Source organism: Phoca vitulina, unplaced genomic scaffold, assembly GCF_004348235.1.
Source record: "Phoca vitulina isolate PV1807 unplaced genomic scaffold, GSC_HSeal_1.0 scaffold6, whole genome shotgun sequence".
Classification (NCBI taxonomy): domain Eukaryota; kingdom Metazoa; phylum Chordata; class Mammalia; order Carnivora; family Phocidae; genus Phoca; species Phoca vitulina.
Window position 1 is genome coordinate 72,531,714 of NW_022589709.1, and position 13,468 is coordinate 72,545,181.

At 41.3% G+C, this 13,468-nt stretch overlaps 1 protein-coding gene across 5 annotated transcripts in view; it reads right to left on the reverse strand.

The window, feature by feature from the left end:
* Positions 1-13,468, reverse strand: part of ARHGAP26 (Rho GTPase activating protein 26) — a 414,246-nt gene that overhangs the window by 141,216 nt on the left and 259,562 nt on the right. For all 5 annotated transcript variants that reach the window (XM_032404464.1, XM_032404465.1, XM_032404462.1 and 2 more), the window contains 3 exons: positions 13,112-13,199; positions 11,399-11,457; positions 9,767-9,872 (listed from right to left, as the gene is read on the reverse strand). In XM_032404464.1, coding sequence (XP_032260355.1) covers positions 9,767-9,872; positions 11,399-11,457; positions 13,112-13,199 — 253 coding nt within the window. The remainder of the gene's footprint in view (positions 1-9,766; positions 9,873-11,398; positions 11,458-13,111; positions 13,200-13,468) is intronic.

Sequence of the window (13,468 nt, forward strand, 5' to 3'; positions counted from 1 at the left end):
TATCAAGTCCTGTACACTCCTCAATGCATAGGAAGACCAGCTTCCAATATACCAATAAGCCCAACAATTTGAGTTCCTCTCCCAGAACCAAGAAATAATGATTTACATTTACAATACCAAATGGGAAACACTAAAGCAGTATGCTAAACTACTTAAAAACATGTCCACTCATGTGAGAAAGCAGAAAAGAGAGACACCAAAATTCAAATCCCCTGACAATTTCTTCAAACCCTTTTTTGAGTTAAGCTGCAAGAGTGTCTACCAAGACAGAACGAAGATGAATACGCATAAAGCTTTCCTGAGAGTGTAGATTAATACTTCAATACAGACGTCACTAACTCAGGGAGGGAAATCCACATCAAGAGTGCACTCCGGGGTAAGCTGGAGGCACAGAGAACCGTTTTTACAGCGGATGGCAGTGTTTAATCTGGGAATGGCATCTGAGAGGGCAGGCGAACTGAGGAAGAATGAAGGAAAGTCAGACTCTCCCACAAAGAGAAACATTTTGAAGATCACAAAGATGAGTGGAAATTTCCAGACCATGCAGACTAAGATGAGTCTTCATGATATAACGTGTCATTCCCCTCCAGGAAATTAATAGTTATTAAACTGCAGCACAGACAGCTGCTTCTGAGATGAAATCAGCCTTGCAACACTAAGAAGCAGGAGGGTGAAGGTGAGTAGTTGCTAACCTTCCAAAGAAGTCAGCCCCACATAGCTTCTTTCAAACAGGTGCACTGCGCTCTACAGGGCATTTGACTCATGAAGAGCCCTGAATACTCACAGGGAAGTGTGAAGCCTGGTGTAAGGTATGACCTGAAAGCAGGTATTAATGCGCTCTTTCTCCCAGATGACCCTGCGCTGGCATATCCCTTGCTAGGAAGGGTGAAAGCAATGGTCGGCCCTTTGGCCAAATGCACACAGACTGCCAAGAAAACAAAACTAGAGCAAAAATAAACACATGCACACACAAAAATCCAAGTGGACAAGAGCTGTGTGTGCTACGTCGTCAGCATCAATCCCTAAGGTTTTTGCTCGCCAATAATGGAACTATGAAGAAAGTCCCATCCCCTGAGTAAGAATGACTTGTTTTGGCTTAATCACTTGAACAATTCTCCTATTTTCCCTCACTTTACAAGACACGGCTCCATGACCCTCCTTCCCCCATCCCCCAATTCCTCAAATAGATTATAAAAGCTGACAGTTATGGAGGGTGTCCTATATGCCAGACACTCTTCTAAGAGCTCTATGTGGATTAATTCATTTAATCCTCACAACAACCCCGAGAGGGCAGGTGCTATTGCTGTCTCTAGGTTTCCCAGAAAGAAGAGTAAAATAGGTGAAGGCTTCTATACCTTACTTCTCTAGGCTTTCCTAGGGGGTTCGCAGGGGGAGTGAGGCAGAGAAGCCAGCCACCGCCAGGTTCAAGCACTGGCACTTGCTTCATCTCTTGGGACCATCTCATGAGCGGCTAAGGACTGCTGTCTGGAATGCCCAGCTCCTACCCCCCATTAGTCAAAGGTTCCCCTCAGGCCTTTTAAAATATCCCCTTGCTTCCAGGTTGTGCGTGCATTGATGCCACTTGGTGTCATGCCTCCCTGGGGTGGGAGGGCAGAGGCAGGAGGCACCTGGTCTGGGCACGAGGCGACAAGGTGCCAGGCTGCACTTGCATGAAGCAAGGTGCAGGCTACACCCGGTTCCCGCAGTGCTGGCTGACATACACCCAGGACAAGCCAAGAGAATCTCATGTGCTAACTTAGAAGTTTCTGATAGTATTATTTGAGCTCCGTTTTCACATGAGGAGATTCAGGCATAGAGAAATAACTCACGTGAGGTTATAGAAGGGACAAGAGCAAGACCAGGCGGTCTGGCTTCAGAAATGGTCTCTTAATCACTGTGCTCTCAATGATGAGCTTCGACTACGTAGAAGTCTGCCGGCTGCCTCAACTGCAGCTGCCAGGTGTGAGCCACAGGAGTTGTGAAGAACTGGTTGGGAAACCGGTCGGTATTAAGAAAACAAGTATTACAGATAATGCTCACCATTCAGTGCAAAGAGGACACAATGGGAGTGAATCCATCACTGCTGTGCCGCCAAAGAGAGAATTTAACAAAATCAATCGTAGGCCTAATGCCTAAGAAAGACGGACGGCTCATCAGAGCAGAAATAAATGAAATGGGGACTAAAAGGGCAACAGACAAGATCAAGGAAACGAAGAGCTGGCTTTTTTGAAAAGATAAACAAAACAGATGAAACTTTAGCTAGATTCACCAAGAAGAAAAAGAAAGATGACTCAAATTCGGGAACGAAAGAGACTTAAAAAGAAAGGACATAAAGGAAAAAGAAAAGAAGAGAGAAAGAAAGAAATCTGGCTCTGCTAAAAGTTAGCAAAGAAGAAACAAAGTCATGTCCATGTTAGTTAATACCCTCGCTTTGATAACACCCCACAATAAATGGGGGCAGCCACTGAGAAAGGAGAAGATAGTGTCTTTCTCTTTGCTCCTCCTGGAATTTGAGAGGGAAACTCCGTGGCTGACTCTGGGGTCAGAAGAGGAAGAGGTACATCAGAGAACAGGAAAGTCATTGAAAACATTAACCCAACAGAAGTGGAACAACTCAGTGCAAACAGGAGACCCAAATCAAAGGCGCTCCAAGACTGCTGAGCATTAACAGCTTGAAGCCAAGAATTTCCCCTTGCAGAATGCATGTTTCTTAGGCTGTGAAGGATTTAGTTCTTTGAATTCAGAAATTATGATTTTTTTTTTTTAAGAGCAAAAATCTAAACTGAACTTGTATCTTTCCTTCTCCTAACCCTAAAGGTTGAAAGGTCATAGAACAGAGAAATTCTTGAGTTGAAAAGTAAGTGAAGGTCTGGCAGCTAAGTAAGGATTGAGCTCTAATTTTGTCTACATTTCCATTAATTTAAAGTGCTAAGTTGCCTGTTTGCTTTAAAATATGTGGTTCTCCTCTTTGCAGTATCCCTTTAAATAGATTTTCCTTTCACTGTGCCAAAAATAGCTAGAGAAGGTCCTTTGAGAATCCCATTCTTAGTCTTAAAAAAATACATTCTCCTCCCCAGCCCATACACATAAACAGGCCTGGAAGCACTTCTTCCTAACTTCTTCCAGGGACCTCTAATTTATCAGAAATAATAAATATTTCAGGAGAAAAACATAGCTGGTCAGGGAAGTGATTCTCCCAGCCCATTTCTGCTTGTTCATTAAGTATGTGATCACCCAATATCTAGCCCCTCTTTTGGGATTAGCAGATAGGAGGGCCAGGTGCTGAAAATCCAAATGCCGACCCCATGGCCAGGCAGGTGGAGGGGCACAAAAGAGGTAGACCAGACACAAGGGACAACAGGGACAGCTAGGATTTAGTGCACTGAAGAAGGCACGCCCAGGGGGTTAGGGTGTGGCCTCTAGCCAGTTGGAGCCAACTGTGAGCAAAGAGATCTAAATTTTTTCAAGTAAAATCACCCCCGTTAAAAATGTTAGAAATCTGTCCAAATTTTAAAAATGGCAACATGTGGAACAACAATACCAAACGGAATGCATGTATGCACTACTCTGGCTGGACACCCTTGTTTGCAACCTCTAAGTAAGAAACAAAAGATAAAGGAAGACAGACTGCCTGTCCCATGGGAGTTTACGACCTAGTAGGATTAAGAAGATAGACACTTGATCAACTGTCCCATAAGGTGGAATGTGATACCTGCTAAAAGGGAGAAATAAGCAAAGGCTATGGGAGCTGAGGAAAGCGAGAGCGCCCCTTGAGGCAGAAAGGATTCTTGTGGTCAGTGACATCTGAGCTGGGGCTAAAGAATGAGGTAGACTTTGCCAGGCAGAGACTGGGGAGGGACCATTCCAGACAGAGGAAAATGAATTGCACAAGGTAAAAAGAGGGAGTTGGAAAGAGAATGTTTGAGAAATGGTCAAGAGACTCTTCATGCTTCTACTTGACAAATATTCGTTGAGTGTCTATGTGAGCCACACAGCAGGGATGCAGAGGTGATCATGAAGGGACACAAGATGAGGCTGCTACGTGTGAGAGGGTCCAGTCCAGACAAGGTGTTAGAGGCCGTACCCTGAGTTTTATCTTCAGAGCAATGGGAAAGTTTCCTTTGAATTTTTTTAAGCAAGGGAATCACATGTGGAGATCTGCAGTGCTCCAAGTTCCCCGGCTGCAGAGCATGCATTCTGCGGACTGGAAGGGAGCCAGAGCAAGCTGGGAGGAGGCCTTTGCAAGCAGTCTGGGAAAGAGAGAATACCAGCTTGGACTAGGGGGCTGGGGAGATTCAAGAGGTAGAAACGGGTTAAAATCACCAAAACTATCAGTTCTGGGTAGGATTCGGTGAGTTAGAAGCCAAATGGGACTGGAGAATGTGGTCAACATGGCTCCATGGGGGTATCAGGGCACACCACCAGTGGCCCAGCAGCCAAGCAATTCCGTACCAGCAGCAGTGGGTGTCCAGTGGTTACTAGAGAGAAGGAAGGTTTAGGAGCCAGGGTGTGTGGCCGAGGGAAGATTGCCAGAGAAGCTCACAGGAGCTTTCCATTTTAGAAAGTGATCATCTCAAAAGCACTATTTTCTTTTAAATGTGCTTTGTAAAATTCCACAGCTATTTTGCTTGGACTAGTCTTGAGGGCAAGCAAATAACTAGCTCTTCTCATGTTCAACAGTTCGTCACTAAATTAAATCTTAGCCTTCAGACTTGGGATGGAGGAAGAAGGAATATTAGAATATCTATATGATATATGTTAATGCCAAGTATCCATGCCCACTTCCTTTTATTTTGACCCTCTTTTAAGAACTTCGAAGAATGCTAGTTAACCATCACGGTCCATCCTCCTTGATGCCAAGACCTAGCAATGACTTTCTTTATAACCACAGGCATTTGTAAATGAACCCAATTCACTCTCCTTCTGATCATTAAGGAAATATGAATACATCCTTCTTGATTGGCAGGAATGCCTGGAAGTACTCATACTCCAGTCACAGAAAGGTGAAAACAGCCAAGCCACTAGATGCTTAACTCTTGATAACTTGTGACAATGGAGTCTACATATTTTGACAAGGTCTTACTTGTATGCCAAGCATTTGCCCCAAATCATTTTATGATTTCTGCAATATACAGAATTTTGTCATTTTTGCAAAGCCACAACAAGTAACAGATCATCCAAATAGACATGAGACGACTGGGTAATGAAAAGAACAATAGGAATCAGCAAGTGGCAATGAGACTAAAGTTGATTTTGCCCTCCTCATTTCTCTCTCACCTTCCACCCCTCAAATCTTAGTTTAGTGTATGTGTGCCCATACTCAGATGTATTCCTCTTCCCTCCCAAATTGCCTTATCTGTCCCATATGTCTTAATCGAGTTAGCACACCACATGAAGATCATTCAATAGATTTAATGCTCTCCATTGAATCTTATTTTATCAAGACTATTTGCAGTAAGCATTAGACACTGCCTACTCAGAGCTTTTATACTGATATCCAGGCCTCCCACCAATGGCCCAGGGAAGTCCTGTTTGGTGTAAAAAATCATGGTAGCCCCATTCCCCTTGTTGGAGATTGCATCAAACCAGTAAGATGTGATGGGAAGTCTGGAGAACTTCTGGGGAAAATATCATCCTAGCTCTTAAAAAGAGAAGCAAAGAAAAAATAATGCTTTTTCTGCCTCTGGACAACCACAAATGCGCAAGGATGCAACACAACATCTTATGACACTGACCTAGACATAGACAGCACAGTGATGCTGGCTGGGAGCAACACCATAGAAATAACCTGAGTTATTTCATGAGCCAAGAAATTAACCAACCCTTAGGGCTGATTCTGTGTAATGAGAAACAGATTCCTTTATTGTTTAAGCCATTTCGAATTGGATTTTCTGTTTCTTACAGCCCAGAGCATCCTAAAGGATACAATACCTCTTTGTAGAAGCAAGAAAAGGGCTCTACCACTTTCACAACATCCTAGCAACAAAGGAATAGTTGCTTGAAAAAAAGAAGAGGCTAAGATTGATTTCTCAATAAGTGTTTTGGGAAAACCAGCTGTGAAAAGGTATTTTTAATAGCCACTCCTGATGTATGGAGAGTCCTTTGAAATCCTCCCAATGCAGCATAAACACTGTAATAAAATGATGATGAGTCACTATGAATGGTATGTGTGAGGATATGCAACATACTTGGAGTCATCATAATATGTAAACATTAGGAAACTACCATGAAATTTGTCTTTATTATTCATCTACTCTTATTTCTTTCTACAATTATAATATTGGGAACTTTTTGTCTTCTCCACTCCTTTTACCTGATGAAAACGCAGAATCACATGATTAGAAGGGAACTCAGAAAACTGAGGCTGAGAGAGGTTGACTAATTTCCACAAGATCCCGGAGCTAGCTGGGGACCATTTTATTATTAAAAATGCTTTATGCAAAATAAAAAAAAATGTTTTATGCATGATTTTAAAACAAAACCATTTGCTGAACACTCAATTTAATGCAATGTCAAACTGTAAGGATATGGGAAATCAAAACTGGATTTTTTTTTTAGTAATTTGATTATGAAATCTCCTTTTTGAATTCACTGCTTTGAGCTTCTTTGTCCTACTTCTATTACCTTCCTAAATGCCAATCCTTTCCACTCAAAATCATTTCTCTCTCCTAGAAAATCCCTGCATATGGCCCATTCTCTTGGCCAGTGGTTCTCAAAAGACTTTGCATCATAATTACCTGGGAAATAAACCAGACATGCAGATTCCCAAGGAGAGTCCAATTTAGTAGAGCAGGGGTGGGGTCCCTCAATATCAATTGTAAACAAACACCCCAGGTGAGTCTAGCTGTGCTTTGAGGCACATGACTCCAGATTGTATACTAGATTCCAGGATCCAAATAGAAAACATCTAATTCTCATAGTAGATTTAAGCTGGAACAACAAAAATAGGTGCATAGTTGCCTATAATTTTTATGTTCCCTTGGAGGTCTGAAACAAACCCAAGAGCTCTGTGATTTGGATGCACCCTGGTAATCATTTGCTTGGAGGCTTTGAGATTTTAGCCTTTTCCCCTAAGACCTTTTTCCCTCTGAATGCATTTCTACTTGGGATTAAATATAAAATGTCTTAACTCTCTCTCCACAGCTAAAAGAAATCAATTTTAGAAAGTTTCAAAAGAGCACTTTAAAAATTGCACAATACAAAGTATCTTCTCTTTGAACCAGACGATAGAGAGATGCACAGGGCATACAGCATAGGTAATGAGAGCAGTGAACACAGGTTTTCTAGCAGATCTAGCCCTGAAATCAAAACTTAGGAAGGAAGTTGACCATTAAGTAAGTGGACCAGAGGAACAATAGCTCAGGCATATCAGAGAGTAAGTCTGAAACTGAGAAAACTGGAATCAGACAAACCCCTTATCCCAAGTTAACTATCCCTTCCTGGTCAATTTTAAAATAGGACAGTGTTGTAAATGAGAATATAGCATTTAAATGGAATCTTAGAACTCCTCTGGGTGCCAAAGCATTTTTTCAGAACTAAATAAATACTCCTTACTGGAATGAGCAATGCTCATTTATACCCATCTCCTCCAAGACACTTTTAATTCCGATCTTCTGAGACCAAGAACACAGCCTACTGAGAATTTAAGTCTGTGTGTCATAACATCGGCTCTGACCAACTCACACTATGGTCTCTATGTAGATTCCTTAAGGATTAAATGAACAAAGAAATGCCACATAACCTCATAGAATCAAAGAAAATTACTGTGATTGTGAATCAAAGACAAGACACAATGCTCCATAAATGCTATACCGTAAGTATACTATCAGTAACTCCAGCAACAAAGTTGATTTAAATTTGTTAGAAGGCAAAAAGTCAAGGTCAAAGCTGTCACTTGCATATTCCAGTTGTACTCCTTGTTAGGTTAGGGACAAAGATGAACTGAATTTAATAGGGTTTGGAACACAGAGGTGGACAAGAGGGAGAAAGTGAACCATCCCCCAAGAGAGAAACAGGCTCAAGTGTTTAAGATCTACCTTAACAGTTTTCGATGTTTTTTAAAATCTTTTTCTTCCCCCTTTTAAGATTCCTAACAATCTCAGGGCACTTTACAAATGGGCAGATGCAGTAGTGAGTCCGCTGGATCACTGTTTACTCTTGGTCACGCTCAGTCCTGTTAAGCTCTCATCACAATTCCACAACTTGGAAAGCCCACTGCTCTCAGCTAGTTCCGAAGCCTTCTCCTCCAGCTGCTCCCAGGAGGCTCAAAGCCTAGTGGCCAAAACAGAGCAGCCATCGAGCATCTCCACACACACTTGGCCAGAGTATGTACCCAGAACTTCCTCTGTTTCAGTAAAGGCCCTTCAAGTGTGCAAAGTTTTGTAGCTAAGATCTAAACCAGCTTTTCTATTGAACAAATGCCGGACTGGGTTGTGTGGAATAGGCACCAAACTGTCATCTCAGAGCATCTGGAGTCACTTTTTAAACCCAGTTCTCATTATTTTAAACACACTTCATCAGGATTCTTTGACATTTTTTGGGCATTCCCCTTGTAAGCTTGCACGTTCTCTGCTATGCTTAATTGTTTCTGAACATGCAGTCCCGATACCGCATGGCAAGAAAGACATTTGACCAATAACAGAGCAATCCTTGACTCTGCCTAATTGCTTCTGACCAACATGCTAAACACTCTTGCTTCTTCATAATTAAGATCTGCGGAAATCTTTATGGTAACACATATACTCTCTCTCCACAAGGCAGTATCAACATGCTTGGTAGAAATATGAAAACAAACCATCATAACCTTCCTCAGCTGACTATCAACTTATCCCAAAGAAATGATTTAATGGCATGAGCAAAGTGTGGGTAAGGACCAAATGCATAACACATCAATCAGTTCCATAGAGTGTACGGCTTAACGGTTTAAGTTAGCTGTTACATTCTGTCCTTTTTTTATACTCCAGTCTCCAATCAAGAACATTCATCCAAGTCAATGGAAGATTAGAAGGTACACATATGTAGTCACTGACACAGCAAGGGAAGTCAGGAAGGCCATTCCCAAAATGGTCCAGCAATAGTAAATAAACAAAAATTCAAAACCATTCCAAGAGTAAATATTCTTTGCAGGACAATCAGGCCCCATGCTGAATGCCTTGCTTATCTCAGAGGGCAAGTAGGCATTTGTCAAAGATAGTTTCTTTATTCCCTAGGCTTTAACACAGGTAACTTTTAAAAGCACTGACACTGTAGATAAATAAAGGGGCTCCTACTATCCAAATCTCACTGATGAAGAAATTAAGGTCCATGGCTTGTCCAGGGCTCACTGAGTGGCTTGTTAAGAACACAGTCAACTATAGAACCCAGGCCTCTTTACTACAAATCCCAGGTCTGTAAACCCACAACATATTCCTATTTGTCTCTGTTCATCAAAAGAACACACAACTCCTGAAAACTGGGCTTAGTGACCTGGTTATCAAGGAGGACATATTCCTGTTTGCCCTTGGTCATCACAAGAGCAAAAGCCCCCTGACCTCTCTGCCTGTGGCCTGGTATCTTGGGCACTTCCCCAGCCTCCTCTGTAAGGACCATGTGGCATTTACTGCTGTTTCCACTGCAGTTAACATTTCACACATTTCTTTCCTAAGCCTCCAGCATTTCTGATGCAATAGTGGGAGAGGGAAACCTGAGCAGAACCGAGACCAGCTTTAGTGCTAAGACATGAACTTTCCAGGAGTGAGAAGAGGGTAGCATTCAGTCTTAAACCTACTTTGCCAAGTGGTTCATGAGCAGCTGTAACATCTGTCTATTTTTCTCTGGGAGCCGATGAACAAGGCTGTGGATTTCAGAGACCCGAGACTCCTGGTTTTCCAACTCTGCAAAGGAAGGAAGAAGGTAATATTTGATCAGTGTCACAGCCAAATCAGATTACAAAACAAAATCAAAGGAAACCAAAGGTTGGGCACTAACAGACGGAGGATTTCTCAAAGGTTTAAGAGCCTGTTCTATGGACTCATGGCTAGATCTAGCAGTGTTTTTAATGGTACTTTCTGGAACAGTTCATTAAAAAAAATGACTGTCAAAAAATTCAAGCCAAAATGATGACGGGAAGAAATGGAGCCAGTCAACTGCACACTCAGAGCAGACAGAAACTTGGGAGCAGCCGGCTTCCTAGAACGACGGCTTCATTTCAAGGAAGGAAGGAACTTTATGGGCACTTGTCAAATGACAAACAAATTCTACATGAACAACATTACAAGGGTCTCGAATATCAAAACAACGTCTCAAGACAGCATCCAACAAATCAAAGGCAATGTCCAGTCATTCTCAAGTCATGTGTGACACCCAACCAGCCTGGTGGAAGAAAGAAATTGCTGATAAATATGTAAATCTTTCTGCCCACCTGCCACCTTAATCAAACCCTGCCATGGCTTGGTTGAATTTGGGTAAGTGGCTTCACTTCCCTGGGAGATAGACTGGGAGTGCTCACCACACCTATTTTTAGGACTGATGTGAGGTTTAATTAGAGAATGGTTGCTATGGGTTTGGAATTTCTCTGAGAAAGAAATCACATAAACACGATCTTCACTCCCAGCTTTCTCTCAAGTCTTTCTCCTCCCTCTTTTAAGGAGACAACTCTGAGAAGATAAGGCCACCAGAACATTAGGTACTACTAAATTGGGCCAGTAGTAGCTACCAGGACAAACAAACTTTGAAGGCTTAAAGGAAGCAGGGAGAGGCACAGAGACTATTGACATAATAGCACTGTGGAGATTCATGCCAGATTTAAATCTGGTAGAGAATCTTACTGCCCCTTACAGGAGGCCTGCCCCACGTAGACAGATTCCAGTATACTTAGGGTAGCTTGCACCTAATCCCTATGTATTTTAATACCAGTAATATGACGCAAGGGACCTGGATGATATAGCTGAAGAATGATCATAAGCTGTAAATGGAAGCCATGATGGAAAGAGGACTGGGAAGTTATATAAATGGTGTCATATTCAAGGAAACACTTCCAATGCTCAATTTAGGTAATGTGCAAAGTCTGATTCATTCTGCAAAATGCTACTCAAGGGCTGGGAAAAAACCCAAGGAGTTAGAACTCCAATAATCAAAATTAGAAAGCCAAACTTGCTTTTCTTTCCTCCCCCCACCCCAAAAACACATTTCTTAAGTTTCTCTCCTCTACTGTAAATTCAATATGGTAGCAGGGCCTTTGACAATCCCAGTTTGGTTTCATTTCTATTTTGTGTCCATCTCGTGAGCATGTGTGTAGGTATTTACATGCAAAATACAAAGGGTAGAAAGTATTTATTTTGGGATACTGACTGTTCTTTGAAATAGAAAAATGTATTCCTTTCCCCCCTTAAAACTCTGGCAAAAAAAAAAAGCCACCTACTTGCTGCTTTGATGAAACTTCTTTGAAACTGGTACATCATGAGTGGTCCTGGAAGCATTCTGGGATAAAAGGATATACACCAGTCAGCTTAATAAAAACAAACAGACTCTAAATAACAGCGTAGATGCTGCCCAACTATATACAGACTAAGATCAAGGGACACAATAGCAACTCAACTTAGTCCAACTGAGTTTCCCGTTTGAAAGGGTCCTGAGATTTCCCGTGACATTTTCATGCTCTTTCTTCTTTAAGGGAATGGATACAACTACGTTTCCTAGTTACAACTAGGAAAGTGCTAATGTGAAAGTCTAGCACAAACCAAGAGATTTCCTTTTCAGTCAGTGACTCACCCATTGACAAGAGCATTTTAAGATGTGTCTGAGAAAAAGGCAACTAACTAAACATTTGTAATTACCTGTGCTTAAACTCTTGTCTTCCCAGCAGCTTGTTATCAGAATCAGTTCATCTGGAAACACTATGGGAGACTTCTGTGTTTTTGTGGCAAATTCACTAGCGAGTGTTGCTCCAGTTCTAGCCCAATGTTAGGGCTAGAACCCCTAACATTAAGCACGATATAATCAAATTTTATCTAGTTTTTTAAAAATATGTTTCATACTTAATGTTTGTTAGCTAATCAATATCAACATGCACAAATTAAGTGCTAAATACAAACCCCTATGGTATGGTTTTGTGTAAACTACAGTGATAGTATATGTGCTATGAATGTTTAATCAGTATGTTTAATGAGTGTGTTTAACTATAAACTTCAGCTTTTTTCTGACAGTCCAAACAATAACCTTCGCAACAGACTATAAATTATTCTTGGCTCAGGTTTTATTTTATTCTCATCAGAACCCCTAATTTAACTCTTGATCATCACTTGCATTACATCTTACTCTTCAAGATCTTTCTATCAATTCCCCAATAGCCAATAAAACCTGCATCACCAATTACTTTTCTGGGGCTTTCTTCCTCCTTTGTTTTTGAGCCAAGTGAATCTTCACAAAACCTGAACAAATGCTTATGCAATTCATGAGTACAGCTTTCCTCTTGGTTTGAGACTGGACCCTCACCTACCCTTCAAGTTCAGGATAAGTTTCAGTCACTTCATGAAACTGATATGGAGGCAGCTAGAATCACCCATCCCCTAATAACCAAGGGAGGGGCAGAAAATAGAAGTCCTATCATGTACATTGTTACAAGAGAAAGAGTCTCTTCTCCAATAAAATAACGTTCTCCTATATAAGCAGAAGGAGTCAAAAAGGACATCCAATAAATTCTCATATTTAAAGGACCAATATCAGCAATATAGTCTATGTGTGCAATGCACAAAATCATCAAAATACATAGGATATGTATGTAATCATGCATTTTCAACAGAATGAGATATGTGGTTCCTTGTTTTCTTACTAGAGTATTTGGGGATTTAAGGAAATACCGTATTTTAGGTTCTGTAAGGCTAATTATCATAGTAACTTCTCATAAAGAACAAAGCTTCTTGAATCACTCATGGCATCCCTGCAAATGGCAGCCCATCAAGGATGGATGACTTACAACTGGTTTGACCAGCTGAGCTAATTGCACCCACACATAAGCTGTTTCCATATCCAAACACCCACCCAACAGCTCTTTGGAGGCTGGAAATAAAACTGCTTTCTTCCTGATTGCATGATAACAAGCTGGCACCCTGCCCTGCAAATGGAAAGTCCCTACCTTAGGTAGGTCTTCAAAGCACTAGTGATCGTCTTTATCTCCCATTCAGCACAGATATCGGTCTCTGTTTCAGAAGCTGTTTTGGGGTCTAAAAAGAAGAAAAGGCAATGTGTAAACAGGAGCAGAAAATATAGCTAAAAAACAAGCACAGTACATAAAAGCATCAGCCTCTCTATTAACCAAAGAAATCCAAATTAAAACAAAAACAACACCTATTTTTTGGCTGGTTCAGTTACGAATACGGTTAAAAATCAAAATATTTATTGCTGGCAAAAATGCAGTGAAACTGATCCTCTCATAAACTACTGGAGGCAGAAGAGATAAAATGCAACAGTTTTGAAAAGCAATTTGGCAATA